Source organism: Lepus europaeus, chromosome 10 (genome assembly GCF_033115175.1).
Source record: "Lepus europaeus isolate LE1 chromosome 10, mLepTim1.pri, whole genome shotgun sequence".
NCBI classification, from domain to species: domain Eukaryota; kingdom Metazoa; phylum Chordata; class Mammalia; order Lagomorpha; family Leporidae; genus Lepus; species Lepus europaeus.
In genome coordinates this window covers 111,445,728-111,472,974 of record NC_084836.1, presented here as the reverse complement: position 1 = coordinate 111,472,974, position 27,247 = coordinate 111,445,728, and the positions used below count along the sequence as shown (strand labels likewise).

The window sequence follows — 27,247 nt, the reverse complement described above, 5'->3', positions numbered from 1 at the left end:
GGGGCGCCGGATTCTGTCCCGGTTGCCCCTTTTCCAGGCCAGCTCTCTGCTGTGGCCAGGGAGTGCAGTGGAGGATGGCCCAAGTGCTTGGGCCCTGCACCCCATGGGAGACCAGGAGAAGCACCTGGCTCCTGCCATCGCATCAGCGCGGTGCGCCGGCCGCAGCGGCCATTGGAGGGTGAACCAACTGAAAAGGAAGACCTTGCTCTCTGTCTCTCTCTCTCACTGTCCACTCTGTCAAAAAAAAAAAAAAAAAAAAAAAAAAAAAAGCTTTGAACACCCCTCTAGGAAGCCCATGAAGACCCTGCCTGGGAAGCCGGTTGGAGTCCTGGCTACCCCTCTTCCAATCCAGCCAAGAAGACGATGGCCTAAGTTTGGGTCCCTGCCGCCCTGGCTGATGCAGCCATTTGAGGATTGAACAAGCAAATGGAAACTCACTCCCCCTTTCAAATGTCTTAAAAAAAAATCCCCTCTGTTTTTTTCTCTCCTTGCGGGAGGGGAGTGGCTGTTTTCAGGGGGGGGGGGGGCAAGTCTCATGGGGAAACCACTGCCGGCTATCCACAGTGCAGGTCCAACACAGGCATGGACATAGCCAAGGCTGATGGAATCACAAAGCTTGGCTGTAGCTTTTTTGTTTTGTAAAGGAAAAGCACAGGTGTTCGGCCTGGCTGGTTAGCCAGCAGTTGGGATACCTGGTATGGGAGTGCCTAGGTGTGGGTCCCAGTTCCATCTCCCATTCCAACTTCCTGTCAATGTGCGCCCTGGAGCCAGTAGGTGAGGGCTCAAGAACGTGGGTCCCTGCCACTCACAGGGGAGATTCTGATTGTGTTCTGGGCTCTTAGCTTCTACCTGGCCTAGCCCTGGCTGTTCCAGGTAGTTAGGGAGTAAACAAGTGGACGGGAGAGCTCTCCACCTCAGATCCGATGATAAAATAATTAACTTCCCACACTGAATCTTACGAGCCATAAAAGGTGACCAAACACCTTGATGGTTTGTTGTGGAAGGAGAGAAAGCATCAAGCAATGGGCTGAAAGAGGCTGTGTAGCAATTAGCAGTCATTTTTCTCCTGATGAAATAAAACTTCCAGTCTTTAAAGAAGAGAGAAAGCCAAATATTAACCGTAACCGGAACAGTTGGCTAGGTCTGGTGTGAAGGAAGTGGTGGTGACACATCAATTCACAGGCAAGCAACCAACTGATAAAATTTTTTATTTCACTTTTGAATTTGTACACTTTTCCTGATTATTCCGTGTAAGGTGAAACTAGAGCTGTTTAAAAGACAAACACAAACCTAGTACATCAATAACCGGGGGTTTTTCTTTTTTTGCTATACTATTTTCACAACCACAGGTGTGCTTGCTAGGCAATATAACCATCACAGAAGCAAACATTAGGCAGAATACTGGTGAGGAAAAACAAAGCGAGAAAGAGCTACCAGATATACAGACAGGCTTGGTTCCACATTCACTACTGCATTTTCAAGCGCCAAGTATGAACTGCACATTTTTGTTCAGCTAGAAAGAAGGGATTTTTTTTTTTTTTTGGTTTGTTTTAAATCAGTGCATGAATGTTTCTTTTTTCATGTCAGCAGATGGACGAACAGGACTCGAGAGCTGCGTGGAATGTCAGAGGTGGAGGGTGGGACTGCGGGAGTGCAGGGCCTGGCTTCTCCATTCTCACTGGGGCGTCCATGCACTTCCCTGCACCGTGGGTCTCTGCTTCAACACATCTGGGGACTGCGCAGGAGGGAGCACACCTGGGGGATCTGGTGACCGGCCCTAACAAGCATTATCAGGGCTGGCTGCAATGCAGGGAGGAGTCATGGACATTAAAAATACTTTTTGGATTCTCATCTTGACATGACTGGAAAACAGTGATCATGCTGAGAACTGGAGGAAGACAGAGCCATGGTGCCCGAAGCTCCCGGAAGCAAGGCTTGCTCACCCGGGTGCTCACCAACATCTCTCACCCTCTGCCCATTTAGTATTACAAAGTGAACAAGAGAAAAAAGAACCAGGAAAGAAGAGAAGGAAGCAGGAGGACAGAAACTAAAGGGGGCAGAGAAGCCCATGGGCAGCAGTTAAGAAGGACAGGGGGAAGAATGTTTAGGTTTCAAAATGTAAAAGCCCCGAGCCAGGAAGAACCCAAGGACTGAGTACTCTTCAAGTGAAAGGCAGTCCCTACAGAACGCCATTCCTACAGGTGTTGTCCAGGACACGGGTAAGGCCATCCATAAGACACACGGCTTTTTTTTTTCTCCTTTAGCTAAGTGGTTACAAGGAAAACAGATTCTATCGTTCTTACAAGTGGCAAGTGGGCAACATACTGCTGAGGGAAAAGGGGTTCAGCCAGCGCTGTGTGAGCACTGGACCTTTGTGCAGTGTCATAACCCAGTTATCTGCCTCCAAGGATTTTAATTAAGGTTTTGAGTTTCCTCAGAGGATGACACCATAGACATTTGTGGTCATGAACTTTTAAGCCCAAACCAGTTAAGTGTCCTTAAACCCTGACCAGGCAGAATTACTGTGAATTACCATTGAATTTGAACGCCAAATGGTGGTGTCTCGCTCCAAGTCCCAGCATCACAATATCGTTTCTATAACTTTCTGTACAACTTTACAATGGATTTGTATTTCAGTGACTAATTTGATATCAGATTAAACTTTCCAAAAGTTACACATAATTCAGGTCTTTTTTTTTTTTTAACCAGTAAGAGTTCTGCTAAATTACAAAACCCCATAATCACAGTGTTCAGTTTTTAAAAATTAAACACACAGTAATCCTGTCAATGTTAATCAAAATCAAAACTTCAGGATGCCGTGGCATTTATGTGACCAATCTAGACTTAGATACAAACACCAGCTGTTTATCCCATAGACCATTTTTGCTAGGCTGAGGCTGTGAAAATTGAAAGTCAACGTACGATTTTTTTTTTTTTTTATCGCACAAAGGGATATATGTGGAGGGTACAGAGTGACACCGAACAGATCACAAAGCACGGCAGACATTAGTTCTCTCCCTCCCCAGCATCTCCTTCATCTCCCTGGTTTTCCGACGTCCACAGCTGCAAGAAAAAAAAAAAAAGCACAATAATCAAAGTAGGGCTATGAACACTGGCTCAGGGAGGTGGCCCAGTCTATGTAATCTTACGGAATTATTTAAAATTCTTCCTGTATTAGTGCAGTGATGATCGCAAAGGTCAAAACTCAAGCAGGGGCTGGTGCTGTGGCTCAGCAAGTGAAACTACCGACTGCAACGCCAGCATCCTATATGGGCGCCTGTTAAAAGACTCCTGGCTGCTCCAATTCTGATCCAGCTCCGCTCTAACATGTGCCTGGGACAGCAGCCAAAGATGGCCCAAGTGCTTGGGTCCTTGCACATGAGACCCAGATGATGCTCCTGGTTTCTGCCTGGCCCAGCCCTGGCCACTGTAGCCATTTGGGTGTGAACCAGTGGATGGAATATCTCTCTCTGTCTCTCCCTCTCTATAACTTTAGCTTTCAAATAAAAATCTTTTAAAAAAAATTAACTACATTTAACAAGATATGATCCCTCTTGAATCTTGGAGAACAGAGAATTATTAAGTAGATGGAAAGGAAACAGACTGAAAGCCCTCCAGAAGTAGCACTTACGGTGAGGTTGTCTCTAAGCAACTGCATGATGAGGGTGCTGTCTTTGTAAGATTCTTCATTCAGTGTATCCAATTCAGCAATTGCTTCATCAAACGCCTAAAACAAAGAGCTGTTAGCAAAGAATCCAAAAATTCTCTGGAGCTAGTTTAACCCATTTCTTTTGCACTACTAAGTGAATATAATTTCTTTTCTTGTACAGAACTTCAGGGCAACCTGGCCTATTATTCTCTTGTTTGCTGGTTGCTTCGGCAAACATACAATGTACATTTACAAAGCACCAATGAACAGTGACAAATATTCACAGTAAGAACTCTGTTGTACCCTCTAAGTAAGCAGTATTACTATTAGCCCTAGCACATTTACTATAGGCAAATTCACAATTCTTTAATTATCAAAGACATTTCTAGTACTTTTTATTTTCATTCTTGCTTTAACTAATACTCAAAAGGTCTGGATACAAAGATTAAAGGAAGACGAGTGAAACTTTTATCACTAAATCTGATTTAACTGATGCAACTCTGAGAATTCATTTCATAGTGTGCATATTGAAAGACAACAACAATATGTAGAAAAGACCGGAGAGAGGAGGTAATTCAGTACACAAAGCACATGTGGTGTGACTTGTTCCACTTACACAGCCACAGCCTCCAATCTCCATATAAGGATGACAAAACACAATCCAGGCCAAAACTTGATGAGAAACAAGAAACTATCTTCACCTGGAATTTTCTACAACTCCCTCTCCCAACAAAATGCAAAAAAACAAGTGAAACAAAACAAAAATCAGGAGGAGGTATTGAGGAAAAAAATTTAAAAAGGAACAGGTCTATATTTGTCTCATGAAAGAAATACTCTCACTCCCAGAAAATCTTTAAAAAGTCCAAGACAGTGAGTATGTTCAGGAATAAAAAGCAGACATCAGAAAGCAAAGTTTATCAGGATCTGAAACCACAGAGGGTCTTTCTTACCGTTTTTGCCAGGCTGCAAGCCTTTTCAGGAGAGTTTAGAATCTCATAGTAAAAGACAGAGAAGTTGAGCGCCAGGCCAAGTCGAATTGGGTGTGTGGGCTGCATTTCTTTCTTACTGATTTCAAATGCTTCCTGGTAAGCCTGCTGGGAGTTCGATACAGTGGCTGTAAGAAAGATGAAAAAATATTAAAAGCTGAGTTCTTTCATAGGTTGACACTGAATCTGTCAAAGCAGGTCACAGCAAATGATCAATCACTTAAGTTGTCAGTATCTCCACCATTTAATTATACATTTGTCAAATATTTATTTACAAACCAAGTACTATATTAAATGGGTGGGGGGACACAAAGACAATTATAGAAAGATCCACCAAAGGAGTTAAAAAACCCAGACATAACTTTTTTTTTTAAAGATTTACTTTATTTGAAAAGCAGAGCCGGCGCCGCGGCTCACTAGGCTAATCCTCTGCCTTGCGGCGCCGGCACACCGGGTTCTAGTCCCGGTCGGGGCACCGATCCTGTCCCGGTTGCCCCTCTTCCAGGCCAGCTCTCTGCTGTGGCCTGGGAGTGCAGTGGAGGATGGCCCAAGTTCTTGGGCCCTGCACACCATGGGAGACCAGGAGAAGCACCTGGCTCCTGCCATCGGAACAGCGCGGTACGCCGGCCGCAGCACGCCTACCGCGGCAGCCATTGGAGGGTGAACCAACGGCAAAAAGAAAGACCTTTCTCTCTGTCTCCCTCTACTGTCCACTCTGCCTGTCCAAAAAAAAAAAAAAAAAAAAAAGCAGAGAGATCTTCCATCTGCTGGTTAACTCCCCAAATATGGCGGAGGCTGAAGCCAGGAGCCTCCTCTGGGTCTCCCATGTGGGAGGTAGGGGCCCAAGCACGTGGGTCATCCTTGGCTGCTTTCCCAGGTGCATCAGCAGGGAGATGGATGGTAAGTAGAGAGCTGGGACTTGAACGGGCGTCCATATGGGACACTGGCACTGCAGGCAGTGGCTTCACCCACTATGTGACAGTGCCAGCCCCAGACATAACATTTAATAAAACAGAGTATGGACAACAACATGCCCTGGGTAGAAGATCCTCTGCTTTATAGCAAACAGACCCAAACTTCAGTTCTCAACTCTTACTAATTAAGTAGCCTAGAGGCAAGTAAAAACCTCTGTGAGGGGCAGGTGTTTAGCCTAGCAGTTAAAATGCTCATGTCTCACATCAGAGTGTCTGGGTTTGATTTTCAGCTCTGGCTCCCAACTCTGCTTCCCACTAATGCAGACTCTGGGAGGCAGTGGTGATAGCTCAAATAATCAGGTTTCTACAACACATGTGGGTAAACCTGGATTGAGTTCCTAGTTCCTGGCTTCTACCCTGGCCCAGCCCCAGCCACTGAGGGCCTTTGGGAAGTGAACCAGCAAATGGGAGCTCTCTACCTCTCTAACAACATATCCCCGACAAAACTTCTGTGAACCTTGGTTTCCTTATCAGAAAAATAGGTAGACTTTCATCTAAATTCATAAGGTGGGGCTGGTGCTGTGGCATAGCGGGTAAAGCCACCATCCGCAGTGCCAGTATCCCATATGGGTGCAGGTTCAAGTCCCAGCTGCTCTGGAACACCTCTCTCTCTCTCTCTCTCTAACTCTGCCTTTCAAATAAATAAATAAATCTTAAAAAAAAAAAAAAAAAACAGACTCATAAGGTCACATGAATAATAAATGAGACTCTAATACACTTGTCACATAGTAGCACTTCCCTTATTCATGGCAGAATCTGTTCCAAGACCTTCGGTGAATGCCTGATTTTGCAGACATAATTAAACTCTCTCTATATAAATAAACATAACACACAGTTTTTTCCTATTTATACATACATACCTATGATAAAACTTAATTTACTAATTAGTCACTCTAAGAGATCATGAAAATAATGATGAAATAATTATTATACACTGTAAGTCTGTACTTTGGAGCCACTATTGATAAAACATAAGTTATCTGAACACAAGTCCTAAGACACTGCACCATCTTTCTGGTAACCAAGCTGGCTACTAAGTGACTAGCAGGCAGCAGCTTGTAGGGTGTTAACAGGCTGGACCAAGGGATGATTCGTGTAACACAGGATTTAGTCCTACTACTCAGAATTGTTTATTTTTAGAATTTTCCATGTAATATTTCCGACTGGTCAATTGTTAAGTTACTAAAACCTTGGAGAGGCAAGGCAGTGCCATTGCCAAATACTCAAGATATAGATCTCTTAAAAGTTACCAGACTTTCAATGAACTCCACAGGCTATTTGTGCCTAAAACACATTCTGATTTATCAGCTTCCATAACCTCATTCACCACAATGCTGTGGTCTTTAAATTCTTTAGAGTATGGAGATGTTATCATCTACGGAGAGCACACACAACAAAAACTGTTAAAATCATTACAAAGGAAGATGTTTTTAAAAATGTTACTCACTTTGCTTATTGTCTCCAGATGCCACCTCAGAAAGATACCTAAAATAATCTCCTTTCATTTTCAAGTAGAACACCTTACTTTCTGGTTGTGTAGCATTGGGAATAAGGTATTTGTCCAACAGCTCCTAGAAAAACCATTCACACTGTTAAGAATTTAGAATTATTTATAAGATGTTAAAACTGTATTTGAGATTCAAGATACAAACTGCCACTTCTATAGAATTTTTTTTGAAGATTTTAAAAAACTCATTTTTCATCCAAGTTACTAAACAGTGTTTAGCCCAGGTCCTAAAAGCAGATGCCTGTATTCTGTTAAAAATCACTTTGGCCATCCAAAAGGGGTTAAAGTTCAGTCAGAAACTGGATGTTACGGAGGCCTTAAAACTGGTGACGCAAAACTACACTAAAACCATGGAAAGGCTCTCAAAAGAAATATGATTATAAATATGGGAAGAATCCTGTTTTAATGTTATATATATATGTGTGTGTGTGTGTGTGTGTGTACACAAACATGGGGAAAGCCTGGAAGGATTATGCTAATAATGCTTATCTTGGTGATAGAATTAGAAGTGATTTTTTTTTTAAACTTTGTGATTTATATTCTTTTACCTCCCCTTTAATAATATAAGCTTGTAATATTTCCATAATGAGGAGGAAAAAAACCAGAAAACAAAACCTTTCCATTCAGGGAGGAAAAGGTGATAACAGAGCAAAACTGAAAAGAAGTTTACAGTCAATCCAACCTGGGTGGCTGCTTACTATCTGTCTGACCCTGAACAAATTACCACATCACCTTGAGCCTCAGTTCTGCTGGGCGATACTAAAAGGGATCACAAGGGATCACAACCACCACCTTCTAGGCAAGTTCTGAGGCTAAGTGAGCAAATGTCGCCTGGCACGTAGTAAGCACTCAAAGAGTAGCTAATACTATTATCAACAATAAATTCCTTTAAACATTTATGCTTACAACAAAAGTAGTTCTGAAGGAGTCCAAGCTTCGTATACAGAGCAATATTTTCGAAGAGTTGTTTTAGAATGTGGCATCCTGAAAAACTGGTTAAGAGGCAGTAAGTACCATGCTCTTCTTCACATTCCTTCAGGTGCTCTTAAAAGCTGGTCTACATTTCAGGAACTATGGAACTTTCTTGCCTTTGGAATGCATGCCATACTTCATCTGAATACCAGATACACCTAACATTCAGGAATTAGTGCACCATTAACAAAGCCCCAAATTACCAACAGGCAACAAATTTAGCCCTACACTTACACCGTGAGTCTAGTAGGGAAAGAAGCTGAAGGCAAAGCTAAGTCAAAGTGAGAGGACACAGGGAGAGCAGCAGTTGAAATATTCTTTGCAGACAGATGGGGTTTAACTCCTCATGGGCTGGGGATGAAGAGTACTGCCTGCTGGCCAACAAACTCTGCCCTAGTTTTCAAAAGAAAGGTGTCACGGCCAATAATGTGGAGGCAGTCAGCAGGGGGAAAGCCAGATAACAAATGTGAATGGATCCTTTTCCCCTGCAAAGCAGCCCTCACTGTACACTTTTATCTGATTTCACCTGAAGGGGAAACAAGGTCCCGGTGAGCTCCAGGTGAGGGAAAGACCAAAGACCATGATTTGCTCCAGGATATACACCCTTCTCTCCAACCCCACACTGCGGCCAGGGGACGGCGGTGACACCGAGCGAGGGCTCGTATTAGACCCAGCGACAACAGTCTCCAGTCCACTTTTGATCTGGTTTTAGGAGGCATGCCTTCAGACAAAGACAGGCCTTTATATTGTGAGGGCCTGACTGGAGAGGCACGGAAGGGCAGCTCAGCTTTTTGATCCTGCCTGCCCAACAACAAATGACATCACCACTGAGACTAACATGCAGGATGGCCTGTCTGGGGCTGCAGCTGCCTACATGGGAGAGAAGATGGTGCGGTGTTGATTAAATGTTCCTTTTTCACAGCTCTTTTGGGTAGGAGAGGAAAATACCCCTGAAGTGATCAGCAACCTCTGATCAAGCGAAAGGTGAGAAAGATCACATGATACGCTGAAACATTAGTTGCGAATGATCTGCAGCTTCCCAGTACCTTCAGACTCCTCCCTCTCAGAGCCGGGAGCCTGCATCTGGACGCTAAGTTAATGCTCTTCAGAAACGGCTGTCAAAGCGGAAGCAGTGCCACTTACCAGAACATCATTGCAGATGTCCTGCAGCTCTGCCTCTATCTTCTCACGGTACTCTTTGCCCATCTGCTGTTTCTTCTCATTCCTCTCTGTTTTCTGTTCAATGCTGGAGATGACACGCCAGGAAGAACGGCGGGCGCCTACCACGTTCTTGTAGGCCACAGAGAGCAGGTTTCTCTCTTCATTGGAGAGCTCGTGCCCTTGTTCCGTGACGGCCTTCATGGCTGCAGCCATATCATCATAGCGCTCGGCCTGCTCAGCCAGTTTGGCTTTCTGTACCAGCTCACTTTTGTCCATGGTCATTCCCTAGAACAAGAATGAGAAAAACAAAGAGAAAGCAAGTGTCAGGCTTTGGAAGGGACCAGGAAATGAACGTGTGAATCTTCTTCCAACCCACACCTAACTGTGAAACTCCCAGTGCCAAATACCACCACCAGTACTGATCCCTATGGCTTTTTCCTTATTTGGGCCACGTACTCTTCCCCAAGCACTACAGGGTAGGTATGTTCACAGCAACTCTCTCCCCCTTTTCACAGGTGAAGAAACAGAGAGAAGGCGAAGGTTATGTCCCAAGGAACATTCTAAGCAGAAGACGGTAGAGAGGCAACTCAAACTCAAGCCTAGTGAGCCGCAGTGCCACAACATCGGCCCCTAGTTTGTGATCTCAGTCCAACACTGGAAGTCCTCTCTTCATTGTCCTTTTTGACCAAATCTCTTTTTCCCATAGTACAGGGGAAAATAATCTTGAAGCAAAAGACAGGATTTTAAATGACCTATTTGGCACTGTCCATCAAGCAGCAGGTACCTGAAAAATGGAAACGATCATTATCATCTCCTCTGCTGTCTGCTAACTTTGTTGTAAGCACACAATGCAGGGGAAGAGTATAAACTAAAGTCAGGCAGAGTCGGCTCTATCCAGTACTAGTGCTGCTACTTACAAGTGGTCAGACCTTGGTATATCATTTAACTGGAGAGCTTTCATTTCTTTACTGGAAAGTAAGAACACCACTCCTTCTCAGAGGGGCTGCTATGAGGAACAAATGACTAATTCATATGAAAGCATTTTTAAAAGCATTATATACAAATATCAGGCACTAACTTGTATGTGGTACAACTTGTGAGAGGTATATACTACAACCAGCAATAGAACTTCTTCAAACAACAACTGAATTCACCTGGACTACAACACGGTATTTACAACTTTTTCTGAAAGACACAAATTCCAATTTCTATCATTTTATCAAATCCTTTATGTGTTTAAATCAGTGAATACCTCTTACATGACTGTGCTGGACATGCAGAGTGAACTCCAAACTTTAGCTAAGTTAGGCCACTGAAATCCTGGGGCTGTTTGTTACAACAAAACCTAGTCTACTGATACATCAGAAATACTGTTTATCTTTTTTTTTTTTAAGATTTATTTCTTTGAGAGGTACGGTTACAGAGAGAGAGAGAGACAGAGAGAAAGGTCTTTCATCAGTTGGTTCACTCTCCAAATGGCCGCAATTGCTGGCGCTGGGCAGATTTGAAGCCAGGAGCCAGGAGCTTCCTCTGGGTCTCCCACGTGGGTGCAGGGACCCAAGCACTTGGGCCACTTTCCACCGCTTTCCCAGGCACATTAGCAGGGAGCTGGATCAGAAGAGGAGCAGCTGGGACACAAATCGGCATCCATATGGGATGCTGGTGCCTCAGGTGGAGGGTTAGCCCACGATGCCACAAAGCCATATTATCTTGTATAATTTTTTTTTTTTTTTTTTTTTGGACAGGCAGAGTGGATAGTGAGAGAGACAGAGAGAAAGGTCTTCCTTTTTGCCGTTGGCTCACCCTCCAATGGCCACTGCGGCCAGCGCACCGCGCTGATCCGAAGCCAGGAGCCAGGTGCTTCTCCTGGTCTCCCATGCGGGTGCAGGGCCCAAGCACGTGGGCCATCCTCCACTGCCTTCCCGGGCCATAGCAAAGAGCTGGCCTGGAAGAGGGGCAACCAGGACAGAATCCAGTGCCCTGACTGGGACTAGAACCCGGTGTGCCGGCGCCGCAAGGCGGAGGATTAGCCTGTTAAGCCACGGCGCCGGCCCAAAGCCATATTACCTTGAAGTTATATATTCTCTCAGTATGTCCACCCTTCTTGACCGTAAAGTCTTTTGAGATCAAGACAGTATTTCCATCATTAAATAACCCTACTTCACTGTACGTAAAATGCCAAACACAGCAGAAAAGTCAACTTTCAATGACTAAACTTCAACGAGGCTCCCAAACTACGTATCCACTCCACCAATCCTCTCATTAACAGTTAACTGATATTCCAACACATACTGACTTCTTGGGACTCCCCCCTCAAATGTCCACATCCTAATTCCAAAAACAAACATGGCCTTTCTGATTTGAGAGCAATTATTTCAAGCTTCCTTGGGATCACTGTAACAAGTCTTGGAGACTGAAAACCATCAATACTCTGTAAGATGGAACCCATTCTTTAAAAATGTGTTCATTTATCTGTTCCAAAAATTTTTAATTACACACACACACAACTTACAGTGAACAAAATCCACAGCTAAAGGTCCTGATGCCTACTGCTTATGTAAGTTCTGATTTATGTAACATGGATTTTGAAGCAACTAAACCAATTTCAACAGGAAATGGGTTACACAACACCCAGCAGTCTAGAGAAGGCAGCAGACAAGGGAGAAATCAAATTGTTCCCATTTCTACATCTTTAATAAATCTCCTACCCATAATCTTTCCCTACTTCCACTGCTTTCAGCCTCTTGTTATCTCTGGCCCCCTGCAGGTCTTTGCCATCAGATTAATCTACTAGGTCACTTTCTGCTTAAAATTTTTAAAATTTCCCGCTGCCAGAGAGTAGGGTAAGATTTTCTCCTATCATGAAAGCTTGCCAACTATCAGACTTTTCCCACAACGCGTATGTGCTTTTCTGTCTATGTTCATTAAACCTCTCCTCTCTCTAGAATGGTCTTTCCCATTTACCTTGCACAGATTCTTCAGAGCATGGCTCATGTACCATCCTCTCCATTTTCCCTAAGCCACTAAGGCTGAGCCATGTAACGTGACAAGTCACCAGCCTCATGTAGCCATCCACTTGAAATGTGACTAGTGCTACTCATTGAAACCATATTTTGGGGGCCGGCGCTGTGGTGTAGTGGGTAAAGCTGCTGCCTAAAGTGCTGGCATCCCATATGGGCACCAGTTCGGGACCCGGCTGCTCCACTTCTGATAGAGCTCTCTGCTATGACCTGGGAAAGCAGCAGAAAATGGCCAAAGTCCTTGGGCCCCTGCACCTGCGTGGGAGACCGCAAAGAAGCTCCTGGCTTCAGATAAGCACAGCTCCGGCAATTGTGACCACCTGGGGAATGAAAACCTCTCTGTCTGCTTCTGCCTCTCTTTCAAATAAATAAATAAATAAATAGTTTTTTTTTTTAATTGTAGCTACCAGAAAAATTTTAATTATATGTAGTTTGCATTTGCATTCTATTTCTACTGGACAGTGCTGCTCTAAGATTAAAGTATTTTCACATGGCATTTTGTCTATACCTTGACATCTCATTTCTTCAGTACTAAAATTATTTATCTATCTATATATAGACCAAGTCACTTTCTCCACCATAAGCCCCTTTGGGAGCTTATGAAATACTGGGACACACCTCCCACAACATCCTGCATGTAACTGGTATGAACAAGTTATCTGCTGAATGAATAACAGATCCTGACATGAAATAATAAAACCACAAACCGATCTTTTTCCTCAAGTAGTTGGAAGTACCTATTCCTTTGTAAGCACCCATGACATCTGAACCTCATTGCTCATATTTCTGCATGGTACTTCAAAACTACTTCACCTGTCGTGCCTTCACCCTTATTGGTAATTTCAACATTCTTCTGGCTGCCCCACCAAATCTAAACTCTACCTGGCTTTCAGAGTTCTTCTATAACTTAGCTCCTCCTTACCTGACAGGCTTTTTTTTTTTTTTTAAATTTTATTTTCATTTTATTTCAAAGGCAGAGTGACAGACAAGCAGTAAAAGATCTTGCATCCACAGGTTCACTCCCCAAGTGTCTTTAACAACCAGAACTGGGCCAGGCCAAAGCCAGAAGCCTAGAACTCAATCTGGGTCTCCCACATGGGTGGCAGGGACTCAAGTACCCAAGCCGTGACCTGCTGCCTCCCAGCACACATACTAGCATGAAGCTGGAGTTGAGGCAGGACTCAAGTCCAGCACTGGATGCCCCCCCAACATACACAACCATCAGGCTTTCTGATCTCCTATTTTGCAAAAGGTGCCTTTCTCTCAAATTGGATAGCACATGTTTTAGAAATGCCATGCTCAAACCTGCCTGAAACTATTTCATCTAGAATGCTCTCTCATATACTTTACTTCCTCCCTACACAAATCCTGTCTGTCCATTTAGGGCTAGAAAGCCTTTCCTAGCTGTTCCAGACAACACTGATCTACCTTGCCTATGACTCCAAATATACCTGTAGCCCATCATAATGTCCATGGGTTTGTTATGCCATTGTATGGTACGGATGACAAGAATTATACCAGCTTCACATGTGTGTGTCCTAAAAGGAAAACTGTATATCTGTTTCACGTTTAATGCTTCAAACCATGACAAACACAAGAATCACGCTCAAATAACTGTAAGCTTTTCAACAATTCCTGGGACAGCACAAACAACACAGGCTACCTATCCAGAGTATACAGCAAGGCAACAGAGCACAATGTGCCAGTGTGTAGCTATGAGAGCTTGTTAAATGCCATCTTCCAATCATGCTCTACCCTAGAACAGTCGCTGTGCCTAGGAGGGGCAAGAAATTAAAGAATAGTGTATGTGGAAAATCTTCTTTAAAAATGCATTATTCAAAGCCAAATTTGAGGCACTATAATTCTTCTCAACCCATACATTACCCCATTAGCCCACAAAATGTGAGCTTGGTTTTTTAAAATACTCAACCCAGTGAAAAGAAAAAGCAAAAAAATGTGTATTAATCTTATAGAAAGTGAGTATGTTACAATGCTAATATTCCCAGATAAGATTCCACCCCTAATGAACTCAAAATGGACACTCTTAATTGTAACTGACTTTCGTTAGCTAGTTCCTAACTGAATTTTCTAGAAATTTTAAGAAGTGATGGTTTATCATCATTGCACACCTTTCTTCTCAGACTTTGTGTAATCCAGGGCCTACCAAGAAAAACACTGGAAAGAGCCTACATTTGCTCCCTAAAAGGCTACAGTCTCATCATCAGGTCTGGTACCAACCCAGCAGAGTCAAGAAACGGAGCAGGCAGAGGCCAGCATTGTGGTACAGTGGGTTAAGCCATAATACGATGCCTGCAACACATGCTGAGCACTTGTTCTAGTTCTGGCTGCTTCACTTTCCATTCAGCTCCCTGTTAATGTGCCTGGGAGGGCAGCAGGAGATTGTCCAAGTGTCTGGGCACCTGCTACCCATCTGGGAGACCTGGACAGAGTTCTAGATTCCTGGTTTCAGCTTGACCCAGCCCTAGCTGTTGCAGCCATTTAGGAAGTGAAATCAGCATATGGATGATTTAACTCTGCCTTTCAAATAAGCAAACAAAATCAAAGAAAGAAGGCAGGCAGGAAAACTCACTGAAAGCCACAGGGGGTCTAAGTGCGGTAGGCTAAGAATATCCTGTGAGGAGCCCATTTCAGGAAAAGACAGCCATGCTCCAGAACAGAAGGTCTTCAGCACACCCGTACGGTGATGACGAGTGTCAATCTGTTCTCTAAGTCACTGGATGCAGCACTTAGGAGAGCAGGAAGCATTTACTGCCAACAGCTTAGTGAAAAAATGGAAACAACTTCAGTATCCAACAATGGGGAAATGGTTAGGGAAGAGAAGTATGGTACAAGATTGCATGGCCCTCAAAAGAAGGGATTTAGGGCCATGAAAGAATTTACTTAAGAGCTACAGGGAATGGAGGAAAGAAGCTGCACAATAGTATTTCATTGTGATAAATTACCCCATGGAGAACATAGAAATATGAACAGAAAAGTTAACACCAAGGCTAACAGTGGTGCTCTCTAGTTACAATCCTCATTTTGAATGTTCTTCAAGCATGAATTATCATTTTCTGGTATTTTCCCCATGTCTTCCCATTCATGCACAAACAAGGCACAGGGCCTGGGCTAAAGTATATACGTGTAGGCCTCCTCTTTCTATAGTCATTGTGAGAACACAGCCTGTGGTAAGTACCAAGAAGCCAAAACATTTTGTATTTTTGGGGCTGGTGCCGTGGTGCACTGGGTTAATCCTCTGCCTGTGGCGCTGGCATCCCATATGGGCGCCAATTCTAGTCCTGGTTGCTCCTCTTCCAATCCAACTCTGCTATAGCCTGGGATAGCAGTAGAGGATGGTCCAAGTACTTGGACCCCTGCACCTGCATGGGAGACCAGGAAGAAAGCACCTGGCTCTTGATTGGCGCAGCTCTGGCCACTGGGGGAGTGAACCAATGGAAGGAAGAACTTTCTCTCTGTCTCACTAATTCTACCTGTAAAATAAATAAAAATAAAAAACCTTTAAAAAAATTTGTTTTTTAATATGAAAAATGGTTTGCTTTGGCCAGCACTGCGGCTCACTAGGCTAATCCTCTGCCTGTGGCACAAGCACCCTGGGTTCTAGAACCGGTCGGGGTGCTGGACTCTGTTCCGGTTGCTCCTCTTCCAGGCCAGCTCTCTGCTGTGGCCTGGGAAGGCAGTGGAGGATGGCCCAAGTGCTTGAGCCCTGCACCCACATGGGAAACCAGGAGGAAGCACCTGGCTCCTGGCTTCGGATCGGCACAGCGTGCCGGCTGTAGCGGCCATTAGGGGGGTGAACCAATGGAAGGAAGACCTTTCGATCTGTCTCTCTCTGTAACTCTCTGTCTCTCTCACTGTCTAACTCTGCCTGGCCAAAAAAAAAAAAAAAAAAAATTTAAAAAGTGGTTTGTTTCTTTTCTAATAAAATCATATTTTTTTCTTTTTTAATCAGAAAGACAGGGAGGAGAGGAAGAGTGTGAATGTGACATGCATCTTCTATTCCCAGGTCCACTACGCAAATACCTATAACAGGGTGGGGCCAGGCCAAAGCCAGGAGCCTTTAACCCAATTTTTTTTTTTTTTTTTTTTGGACAGGCAGAGTGGATAGTGAGAGAGAGACAGACAGAGAGAAAGGTCTTCCTTTTTGCCGTTGGTTTACCCTCCAATGGCCGCTGCGGCCGGCGCATCGTGCTGATCTGAAGCCAGGAGCCAGGGGCTTCTCCCGGTCTCCCATGCGCTTTAACCCAATCTTTAACTACCTGAACCATCATCTGTTGCCTCCCAGGTGTGCAGTAGCAGGAAGCTGGATCAGAAGCGGAGGAGCCAGGAATGGAACCTAGGTATTCAACATGATGCAGCTGTCCCAAGCACCATCTTACAAGCTGTGTCAAACATCCATTCTTTTTTTCCTGAGAAAAGCCATTGGGGCAGATAGACAGAAAGCTATGAAAAGTAATTCTAAAGGTGTTCACAAAATAAGACTTCTTTCAGATAAATGAAACCTTAAATTGGATGATAAAGCTAAAATCACTATCTATGAACCAACCTAGCCCTTCCAACTCACTTCTCTGCCTAAGGGACATTTTCCAGTCAGGGTCAAAATACTGAAAAGTCATTTTCCAGTGGCCAAAGCAAATATCCAAGGATAAAGACAGAAAATGACTATCTACTGCTAATCTCTGTCTATAAAAAGGTCACGGCAGAGGAAGCAAAGTCGAAAGTGACAGCTGCAGCCTTTAGCAGTGCTTTCAGATGCCTTATTTTCTTTCTTTCTTTCTTTTTTTTTGACAGGCAGAGTAGATAGTGAGAGAGAGAGTGAGAGAGAGAGAGAGAGAGAGAGAAAGGTCTTCCTTTTTGCTGTTGGTTCACCCTCCAATGGCCACTGCGGCCGGCACACCGCGCTGATCCCAAGTCAGGAGCCAGGTGCTTCTCCTGGTCTCCCACGGGGTGCAGGGCCCAAGCACTTGGGCCATCCTCCACTGCACTCCCGGGTCACAGCAGAGGGCTGGCCTGGAAGAGGGGCAACTGGGACAGAATCCGGCGCCCCGACAGGGACTAGAACCCGGTGTGCCAGCGCCGCAGGTGGAGGATTAGCCTGTTGAGCCTTCAGATGCTTTATTTTCAAGGAAAAGAACACAATTCTGAAGTAATAAGTTTTAGCTGAGTCTAATAATTTGTTAGAAAGTTAAAATAAGGGTATCACTGTCCATCACATGTCAGGAAAAACTCAAGTTCCATATAAAACATACAGTGGCATGTGAGGGAAGCCCCACATACAACAAATCTGGATTTCTTTAGGGAAATTAAGTGATTTTTTTACTGTTTCATATTTCAATTTTCTGCATCTGCTTCCTCTCTTTCTCTCTACCTTTCTAGTCAATAGATAAATCTTGAAGAAAAAAAAAAAAAAAAGTCACGGGACCAGTGCCATGGCACAGTGAGTAAAAGCCCTGGCTTGAAGCACTGGCACCCTATATGGGCACCAGTTCGAGTCCCGGCTGCCCCACTTCTGATCCAGCTCTCTGCTATGGCCTGGGAGAGCAGTGGAAGATGGCTCAAGTCCTTGGGCCCCTGCACCCACGTGGGAGACCCAGACGAAGCTCCTGGCTTCTGGCTTCGGATTGGCTCAGCCACTGCGGCCATCTGGGGAGTGAACCAGCGGATGTAAGACCTCTCTGTCTCTACCTCTCTCTCTAACTCTTTCAAATAAATAAAAATAAATCTAAAAAACCAAAAAAGTTACTTCTCCAAACTCTAATGTATATAATCCAACGTGTGCTCAGATAGCTGTAAAATGAAGAAACCTGCTGGTGTATGCTCTTTGCGGGCATGGATTCATGGATTACAGTGCTGCTGCTTGGGAAAGCAACCTGCCAGAATTAGAGGGAAGAGATTTAATTTAAAAGTAGCGAGGTCCTGACTCATTTTATGGGTGACAGGACAGATATCTGAATAAAGTGCATATATAGTTTGATGAAACAGAAATCAAAGGTCAAAGTAGATAAAGAAATGAGAAGAATTATCAATCTGGAGAGAGGCTCACATTTCAATGGGATAATTTCTGAATTTCACATATGTATCATTCCATACAGAGCATCCACAGCACCATAAAGTACAAGTGATGGCTCTGGCATGACTGCTGAAGAAAAACATGCCAAGCTGCAGGGGGACTGAGAAAGTCTGTGGGACCAGGTGGCCAGTGGGTGTCATCCAGAAAGTTAAGTACTCCTAGCTCTCAAAGAAAACTACTAATTGAAAAACACCCACTCTAAAAATGTCTGTGCCATTCTACACACAAGAGTCCTGTATTAAATTTAATTCCATTCAAACATTTGCAGGTTTTTTTGTCAGAAAATGATATAGTATATCTGAGATCCAGTCACTACCAGTACGTCCAGATATCAGTCAATTGTAGAGGAAAACCGCACATGTTTTAGAAAATCTTTATGCTTCTTTTCCATCTTAAGGGGCACATAACTTGCAATTTGTTTTATTCTGATTTTGCTTATGTTGATTAACAAACTTGTATGTTTCAAAACTCAACTTCTGGGAATAACTGACCATACAGGGGACACAGACATTGGCAGTGACCAAGACTGCTCCAGCTCACAAAGGGAATTTGTTAGATAAGATAGGCAAACTTCCAGACCCAGACAAGCAGGGCCTGCACTATGCCCCTCAGAAGCAGGAAGCAGCTATAGAAGATGTGATGACCTGATGCCCTTCAACATCACTTAATTAAGGGAATGGAGGCTCTGAGGGGCCAATGTTGTAGGTAGGCATATAGGATAAAATCAATCAGGTTTGTGAGCTAGAAGTACACAGCTTCACCACGCCCCTGTCTGACCACATCTGTGTGCCTACCTGCCAGTCAGACTAATTAGCCACACCCCTTTAGAAGTGGATTAAAGACCTGGAACACCGTGGGCCCAGCCCTTTTTTTCCTTTTGCCCTAGATCCCCTTGCTGCCCTTGCACCTTTGGGGCGTGCTGCCTTTGGACCACCCGCCCCATGCTTTCTGGCTTGCATGCTCCTTCATGTGGCTGCTCTTGGTGCTCAGTATGAATCCAGATTTCCCTTTCTTTCTTAGACAGGGTCCTTACTCTCCTATACATTTCTCTCACTGAATAAAAAGCTTAAAACTTAAAAATCTGGCCGGCGCAGTGGCTCAACAGCGGCGCCGGCACACAGGGTTCTAGTCCCGGTCGGGGTGCCGGATTCTGTCCCGGTTGCCCCTCTTCCAGGCCAGCTCTCTGCTATGGCCTGGGAGTGCAGTGGAGGATGGCCCAAGTGCTTGGGCCCTGCACCCCATGGGAGACCAGGAGAAGCACCTGGCTTCTGCCTTTGGATCAGCGCGCTGCGCCAGCCGCAGCACACCGGCCGCGGCGGCCATTGGAGGGTGAACCAACGGCAAAGGAAGACCTTGCTCTCTGTCTCTCTCTCTCACTATCCACTCTGCCTGTCAAAAAAAATAAAAATAAAAAATAAAGAAAAAGAAAAAAATCCTTACCCTTTCCACATCAGTTGTTGAGTATCATTAATAATTATATCCAATTGGCTAAGATTAAACTTAAAACAATGAAGGCATTAAGTGACATGCCCAAGATCACAGAATGTGAATCAATGGCAGAAAAACAGTAATCTCTTGGCTTTAAATTATCAATGAGAAAAGACAATATCTTAACACTGATCCACACAGACAGTCCAATTGATTGACCTCATGAATAGGTTTAAATATTTGGGCCCACGAACACAACAAAGTCTATTTGTCTGAACCACACACTGCTTAAAAGTTTTATTTTTTAAAATATTTAATTTTTTGAAAGGCAGAGTTACAGAGATACAGAGATACAGAGAAGCAGAGAGAGAGAGAGAGAGAGAGAGAGAGAGAGAAAGGTCTTCCATCGGCTGGTTCACTCCCCAAATGGCCACAATGGTTGGAGCTGGGCAGATCTGAAGCCAGGAGCCAAGAGCTTCTTCCGGGTTTCCAACATGGGTGCAGGGGCCCAAGGACTTGGGTCATCTTCTACTGCCTTTCTAGGCCACAGCAGAGAGCTGGATTGTAAGTGGAGCAGCCGGGACTCCAACCGGCGCCCAAATGGGGTGCTGGCACTGCAGACGGTGGCTTTACCCGCTATGCCACAGCACCAGCCCTCAGAGTTCTATAAGGAGTAAATATGCTCATGATGCAAAAACATACAGCCCAGTCTCTGCACTTGTTAAGTGCTTAAATAAATGGCAGTCAGTATATTCCACTCAAAAAGTTAACAGACGGCCAGAGAAGGAGCACTTATTACTTACCTCGTTTCTTTTAAATCTAGGCTGCCTTTTTTTTTTTTTTTTTTAAAGATTTATTTTTTTATTTGAAAGAATAACAGAGTGAGCAAGAGACAGATCCTCCATCTGCTGCAATGATGGGAGCTGGGCAAGACTCAAGCCAGGGTCTCCCAAATGAGTGGCCAGGGCCCCCAAATGAGTAGCCAGGGTCCAAGTACATGGGCCATCTTTTGTCGCTTTCACAGGCCATTAGCAGGGAGCTTGACTGAAAGTGGAGCAGCTGGGGCACAAGATGGCAACAGTGACATCACTGGCAGCAGCTTTCTTCAATGACTCTTCTAAGACAAGTACATTTTAATTTACCTGTGCCTGTTTCTAGAATAGCACTTATTATGGTTTACTTGCAAATATCTTCTCCCACACTGGATTGTGAGCTTAAGGTAGGAACCTAGACTTCTATCTTTGGACACTCAACTCAGCACTATGTCTGACACAATACATTTAAGACTATCCAATCAATTGATGCATTTTTCTTAAGGTGAACAAGCTTTTCTTTTCAATGTGGACAAAGCAGGTAGACCACCTCTGATAAATTTATAGTCTATCTTAGACTACCTTATGAAAAGAATTGCTTCAGTTCTTATCAGGAGACAACGCTAAGCTTTTTGACTAATATTTTCCAGCCACTAATCTTTCTACTTATATATTCAAAGTGAATTTAAACAAGCCCTCAGAATACCTTCTGTCCATCTCCTTCATTCAAAAGCACAACTGGTTAAGCAATACAAAACACCAGCTGTTTTAGTAAATAACAAATAACTTGTGGTCTACCTAAATGTGCAAGGCACTTAAGGATTTACATCAACTCATTTAATCCTTAGTATCTGATGAAGCAGCTAACACTGTACCCTTTTACAGACAAATAGTAACCTGCTCAGGGTTACACAGCTATAAATAGTAGAACTGGGATCTAAACCAGTCATAATTTAAAAATTAACACTCTTTTAATGCAGCACTATCTACTAAAAATCAATTATAGGAGCTGGTGCTGTGGCATAACGGGTAAAGCCTCTGCCTGCACTGCCAGCATCCCATATGGGCACTAGTTCAAGTCCCAGCTGCTCCACTTCTGATCCAGCCCTCTGCTATGGCCTGGGAAAGCAGTGGAAGATGGCCTAATGCCTTGGGCCCTTGCACCTGTATGGGAGACCCAGAAGAAGCTCCTGGATTCTGATTGGCACAATTCCAACCATTGTGGCCATTTGTGGAGTGAATCAGCGGATGGAATACCCTCCACCACCACCCCCCTTTGTCTCTCAGTAACTCTGCTTTTCAAATAATGAATAAATAAATCTTTTTAAAAAAGATTGATTCCCAATGCTTACTTAAGACAGAATCTCCAGCTTTTTGAAGACTGGCACTACAGAGAAGTTTCCTAACTACTTCAATGTTAGCCTTCAATCTTTTTATCCTAGTCAAGGCCACTCAGAAATAACTCTTCTTGTTGGGTCTCTTAAGGAAAACAAACCAAATAAACAGTACATGAAAACTGTACATAATGAAGCATTGGCCAGAATTCCTAAAAGAGCCAACCGCTCCAAAGTCTGCTGGGCATGACCCATCCTGGTGAGACCATCTCTCATTTTCATCTCACCACAACTATCAGAAACACTTAAGATGCCACTACTAGATCTTTTAGTAGGAAAAGCTGTCACATACATCACAAAAATACAAAGTACTCTATTTTTCCTAAGTATTCCCCTTAGAATTATCGCTTCCGAATGTAGCTCCAACTGTGTCTCACCATGACACGCAGGTGACTATGAGGACCATATTCACAAAGAGCAAGTTGGCTCTAAAGCATAAGTTGTGGGGCCAGTGCTGTGGAGTAGCAAGTTAAGCCACTGCCTGCAAGGCAGGCAAGCTAGTTTGAGTCCCCGCTCCTCCACTTCCAATCCAGCTCTTGCTAATGGCATGCGAAAGCAGTGGAAGATCTCCACCCATGTAGATTAATCAGGATGAAGTTCCTGGTTCTGGCCTGGCCCACCACTGGCTGTTGTGGCCACTTAGGGAGTGAACCTGCAGATGGAAGAGCTCTCTGCCTCTCCTTCTCTCTTACTCTGCCTTTCAAATAAATATCTTAAAAAAAAAAAAAAAAAAAAAAAAAAGCTTAAGTTGCTTTTCTTGCCCCCTACTAGGATGAACCATCACCTCCCCTAAAAAAATGTAGAACCAAGGAACTTACAACTCTCTTTACAGGCTGGCGCCGCAGCTCAACAGGCTAATCCTCTGCCTGCAGCACCGGCACACCGGGTTCTAGTCCTGGTCGGGGCGCCGGATTCTGTCCCGGTTGCCCCTCTTCCAGGCCAGCTCTCTGCTATGGCCCGGGAGTGCAGTGGAGGATGGCCCAAGTGCTTGGGCCCTGCACCTGCATGGGGGACCAGGAGAAGCACCTGGCTCCTGGCTTCAGATCAGCACGGTGCGCTGGCCATTGGAGGGTGAACCAACGGCAAAAAGGGAGACCTTTCTCTCTGTCTCTCTCTCTCACTGTCCACTCTGCCTGTCAAAAAAAAAAAACCAAAAAACAAAAAACCTCTCTTTACAAAGAAATTTTTATTTACTCTGAGGCATTTTTAAAAAAGATTTATTTATTTATTTATTTGAAAGTCAGAGTTACACAGAGAGAGGAGAGGTAGAGAGAGAGAGAGAGAGGTCTCTCATCCGATGGTTCACTCCCCAGATGACCGCAACGGCCGGAGCTGTGCAGATCCAAAGCCAGGAGCCAGCAGCTTCTTCCAGGTCTCCCACGTGAGTACAAGGGCCCAAGCACTTGGGCCATCTTCTACTGCTTTCCTGGGCCGTAGCAGAGAGCTGGACAGGAACCGGGCCCATGTGGGATGCCGGTGCTTCAGGCCAGGGCGTTAACCCACTATGTCATAGCGCCAGCCCCTAAGGCATTCTTAATTTAAAGAAAAACTGCTTAGTTTGGTGCCACTGAAGGAGCAGTAGCATGATACTGTAATTTAAAATTTTTCCTCTACATATATATTCCTTCAACTCCAACAAAGTATGTTAAATCTGAAAATCTACAGAAAAATACATGATAAATAAAAACTAATGATGGTCACGATCAAATTCGTTTTGATGAAGAATCCAGGTCTGTGTCCCACCAGGTAACCCAGGAGCTTTCGCCCTAGAATGCAGCACTAGAAAAACTGGATTCCTCCCAGGCGTGCTTCATGATGCGCACCAGCAGCTTCATTCCCACAGGTCAGAAAGGGCATCCCCCCAATAAAGTACATTACAGATCTACTGTCAAAAACAGCTACAATTCAAATTCAAGGATATAGAACACATGTAAAGAGAAATTAAAGACTAAATGGTGTTTAAATAAATGATCGGCATGTGTTGTTCTACAAGTAGACACCTACTCTTTGTTAGCGCCAGATCACTTGGGTCCAATTCCTGACTCTAGAACTTACCTTGTGCTGTACATGGAAGTGGTCTTGGGAAAACTATTCTTCTCTGTGCCTTAGTTTCCTCATCTGTAAAATGAGGCTGACAATATTTACCTCTCACTGGTTGTTATTAAGACTAAAATAAAATGCTTAGAACAAACTGTGGCACACAGCAAATAATTATTATTACTGTTTGATGCTACTTCATCGGTGAGAAATAAATCACAAACAGGTGTAGTCTACATTCCTGTTTATATCATACAATACACGCTACGCCTGATCTACACATGTGCACATTCAAGCATATGGTTAATCACCTTCTGTATCCTAGATGCTCATTTTAATTACTGAGTTGTCACAACACATCAAAGCTGCATCACCACTTGCACTGTACAGATGAGAAAACGGCTCAGACTGCATTTTCTATGTGCAAAATAAAAATCGGCAACAACACCATTTTTTGAAAGCAATATGTGCACAAAGCAGAGCCAAGTCTCAAATGTAACTGGAGAAAAGCAAATTGTGATTTAAGTTAAAAAAAAAAAAAAAAAGCCCAAGCAAAAGCTTACATTTAACAATTTACGGTTTGTAAAAAAGCTTCATGACCACACTAGAGATTAACTAAAATGCTGCAAATCATACTAGAAAAATATTACCGCCTACATCTGAAGTGCATTTACCTGGTTCCAATTTCAATACTCCTTCGGTTTCTGCACCCACAGCCAAATGGGCAAGATGCACATTTCGCAGTGGCTCAAATCTCTGGAGACTCTGCCTAGGAACTAGCACCATGGGAATCTGCTCAGCCTGGTTTCAGAAAGGCTGCCTCCCTGATCCATAGAGATCCAATTCTAAAATGGCTTCACCATAACACAAGCACTGCATGATGGGAAATGTACACAAAATTACAGGGTAGGAGCCATACTCCAGGGGCTTATGGTCCATAAATATTTGCTACTGATGAATAAGGATATTCAGTGTGAAACTAAGTGTGTGGGCTAGGCCAAATCACCTTTCTCATACAGGCTTCATCTGTAAGATGGGTGACTGACTTATCTCATTGAAGGCAGATGGGAAAATAATCCAGCCATTGCTACTGGATTTGCAGCCACCCATTTTGAAGGCTAAGCTTAAAATTCCAACTTGGATCTGACAAAAGTGACCGGTTCTTACACTCTCCATACTATGTGCTGTTAGAGACATGGATTAAAAAAATGAGGACTCAGATATCTAGAATATCCCTGAGAAAGAAATGGCATGCACTGGAAGCAATTAAGAAATTCACCGAGCAATATTTCTATACATATAAAATTCCAACAGAAAAATGCAGAAATCTCAGTGGCCACGTGTCCATTTCGACATCAGTGTATATGGTGTGTGCCTCCATGTGGACCATTTAGACAAACTAATTAGTGCAAGTAACCTTCAGCTTCCCAGTGCTCCATTTCTCCCTCGTGGCTCCTGGAGCCAGCTGATTTCCTATGTTCGCAACATCATCTTGCCAAATTCCAGCTCCCACACAGGGCAAGGAAAATCAGAGCCTGATGCCATCCAGCCTTTACCGAAGAGGACTGCAGCAAAGGCAAGGACAAGACGCCCTGTATTTTTACAGAAAGGTTGGCAAACTGTCTTCACCAATGCTGCCACCTTTGAAAACTCCATTACATGCAAGTTCTCCATTTGCAATAGGCAAAAATGGACTCGACTCCTTTTCTAGAGTCCAGCGTTCGCATCCCTTCCCCCCAGGCTACCAGGGAAATTCGGGACTGAAAAACGTGCTCTCACACACAGTCAGGGGGAATCTGGGCCGAGGACACGAAACACTCGGGCATTAAATGACGGCGAATGCCCTGGGAAAATAGTCCCAACACCAGCTGGTGGCTTTTTTTTCCCCTGGAGATCCGGCCTGACTCAGACATCGGTCCCAACAAATGCATTTTCTTGCTTCAAACCTCCGACCTGATCTTCCCAGGGAATCTCGGGTCCTGCCGGGCGCCGTACCCAGCGGAGGATGATGAAATCGCTTTACTGCAAAGTGGGTGGGGGTTTCCCCCCTGCTGTCGCCCAAGGTTAAACCCCTTACTCATCCAGGGGCAGCCAAGCAGGGGCACCGGGGCGCAGCAACTCGCCTGCGTTTGCTTACATTTTAATTTTTGGAAGCCGGAAAGCCCCGGAGCCGCAGTGACAAGGCTGAAAAGGGTAGTTCTCGCCGACCGAGGCGCAGGGAGGGGTCGCGCCGGGGATAGCAGCCCCGCCAGGAGGGAGGGGCCGGGGCCCCAGGCTCAGCCGTCCCCGGCCCGCAGCACCGAGCCGCACCCTGCCCGCCTGGCAGGGCCGCAGGCGGCGCGGGAGGCCCGGGCTTCTCCTGCAGGCGAAGGGCCCGGCCCCGGAAACAGGGAGGGGCCGCGGCGAGGCCGGGCCCGCGCCGCAGCCGGCAGCCAGGGCCGCGGCCGCCGCGCGCCGCCACCCCGGGAGCTCACCCGCAGGGCCGACGTCGCAGCCGCCGACGAGGGGCACCTGGAGCGGGGGCCCCTGGGGGCCCCGGGCGGGCCCGCGCCGCACTCACCGTGGGAGGGCTGCAGGGGGCAAAGAGGCTTCCGAGCGAAGCTCCGAGAGCGGCGACCGCTTCCTTCCCAGGCCTGCTCCTCAGGCAGCGGCGACGGCGGCTGCAGGGGCGGCAGCGGCGGCAGCTAACCAGGCTCCGGAATCGGCGGCGGCGGTGGCGGCAGCTCCACTTCCGCTCCGGCCACCACTTCCGCTTGGCTCAAGCCCCGCCCCTCCCTGCGCCGTCTTCTCATTGGGCAAGGGAGGCACGGGGTTGCCCGGGCCGCCCGAGAGGGGCGCTGACGGCAGGGAGGAGGAAGAAGAGCCCAGTGCAGGGACGCTGCGGGCCGGGGCGGGCGCAGGGCCGGGAGAGGTAGCTGGGAGGAGGAGGCCGAAGGGGAAGGAAGTGGGGCGGGGGGACGGGAAGAGGAGGCGGGAGGAGAGAGGGCGGAGATGGGGGTGGAGGTCCAGAGATGGGATGTGTGGGAACAAGGAGGACTCGGGTGGGGTGGGCACTGGGCAGGGCCAGGCACAGCGATTCCCAGGGTGCAGGTTCCCACGCCACCCCGGAAGTAGTCCTCCCGGGGGTCGGAGCCCCAGCGCACACACCCTTTGGCTGCGTGTTGTGCGAATAACTGGACCTAGGGAGATATAGAAACTGCCCGTCCCCCCATTTTCGGT

At 45.3% G+C, this 27,247-nt stretch overlaps 1 protein-coding gene and 1 pseudogene across 1 annotated transcript; both read right to left on the bottom strand.

The window, feature by feature from the left end:
* Positions 1–1,192: 1,192 nt before the first annotated feature.
* On the bottom strand, positions 1,193–26,751 carry YWHAB (tyrosine 3-monooxygenase/tryptophan 5-monooxygenase activation protein beta). The gene is made up of 6 exons (XM_062204255.1): positions 26,589–26,751; positions 9,232–9,534; positions 7,057–7,180; positions 4,600–4,763; positions 3,632–3,727; positions 1,193–3,063 (listed from the first exon to the last, which is right to left on the bottom strand). The coding sequence occupies exons 2-6, from the start codon at positions 9,529–9,531 to the stop codon at positions 3,007–3,009; spliced, it is 741 nt and encodes a 246-aa protein (XP_062060239.1). The 5' UTR covers positions 9,532–9,534; positions 26,589–26,751; the 3' UTR covers positions 1,193–3,006.
* Positions 15,356–15,474, bottom strand: LOC133769274 (small nucleolar RNA SNORA51; annotated as a pseudogene).
* Positions 26,752–27,247: the final 496 nt, after the last annotated feature.

Excerpts from the sequence above, each read along its gene's own strand:
- YWHAB (XM_062204255.1), bottom strand. The coding sequence starts at position 9,531 with ATGACCATGGACAAAAGTGAGCTGGTACAGAAAGCCAAACTGGCTGAG. Across the intron at positions 3,728-4,599 it reads CTTGCAGCCTGGCAAAAACG|GCGTTTGATGAAGCAATTGC; the intron begins GTAAGAAAGACC and ends TCTTTGTTTTAG. Across the intron at positions 3,064-3,631 it reads TGCTTAGAGACAACCTCACC|CTGTGGACGTCGGAAAACCA; the intron begins GTAAGTGCTACT and ends TTTTTCTTGCAG.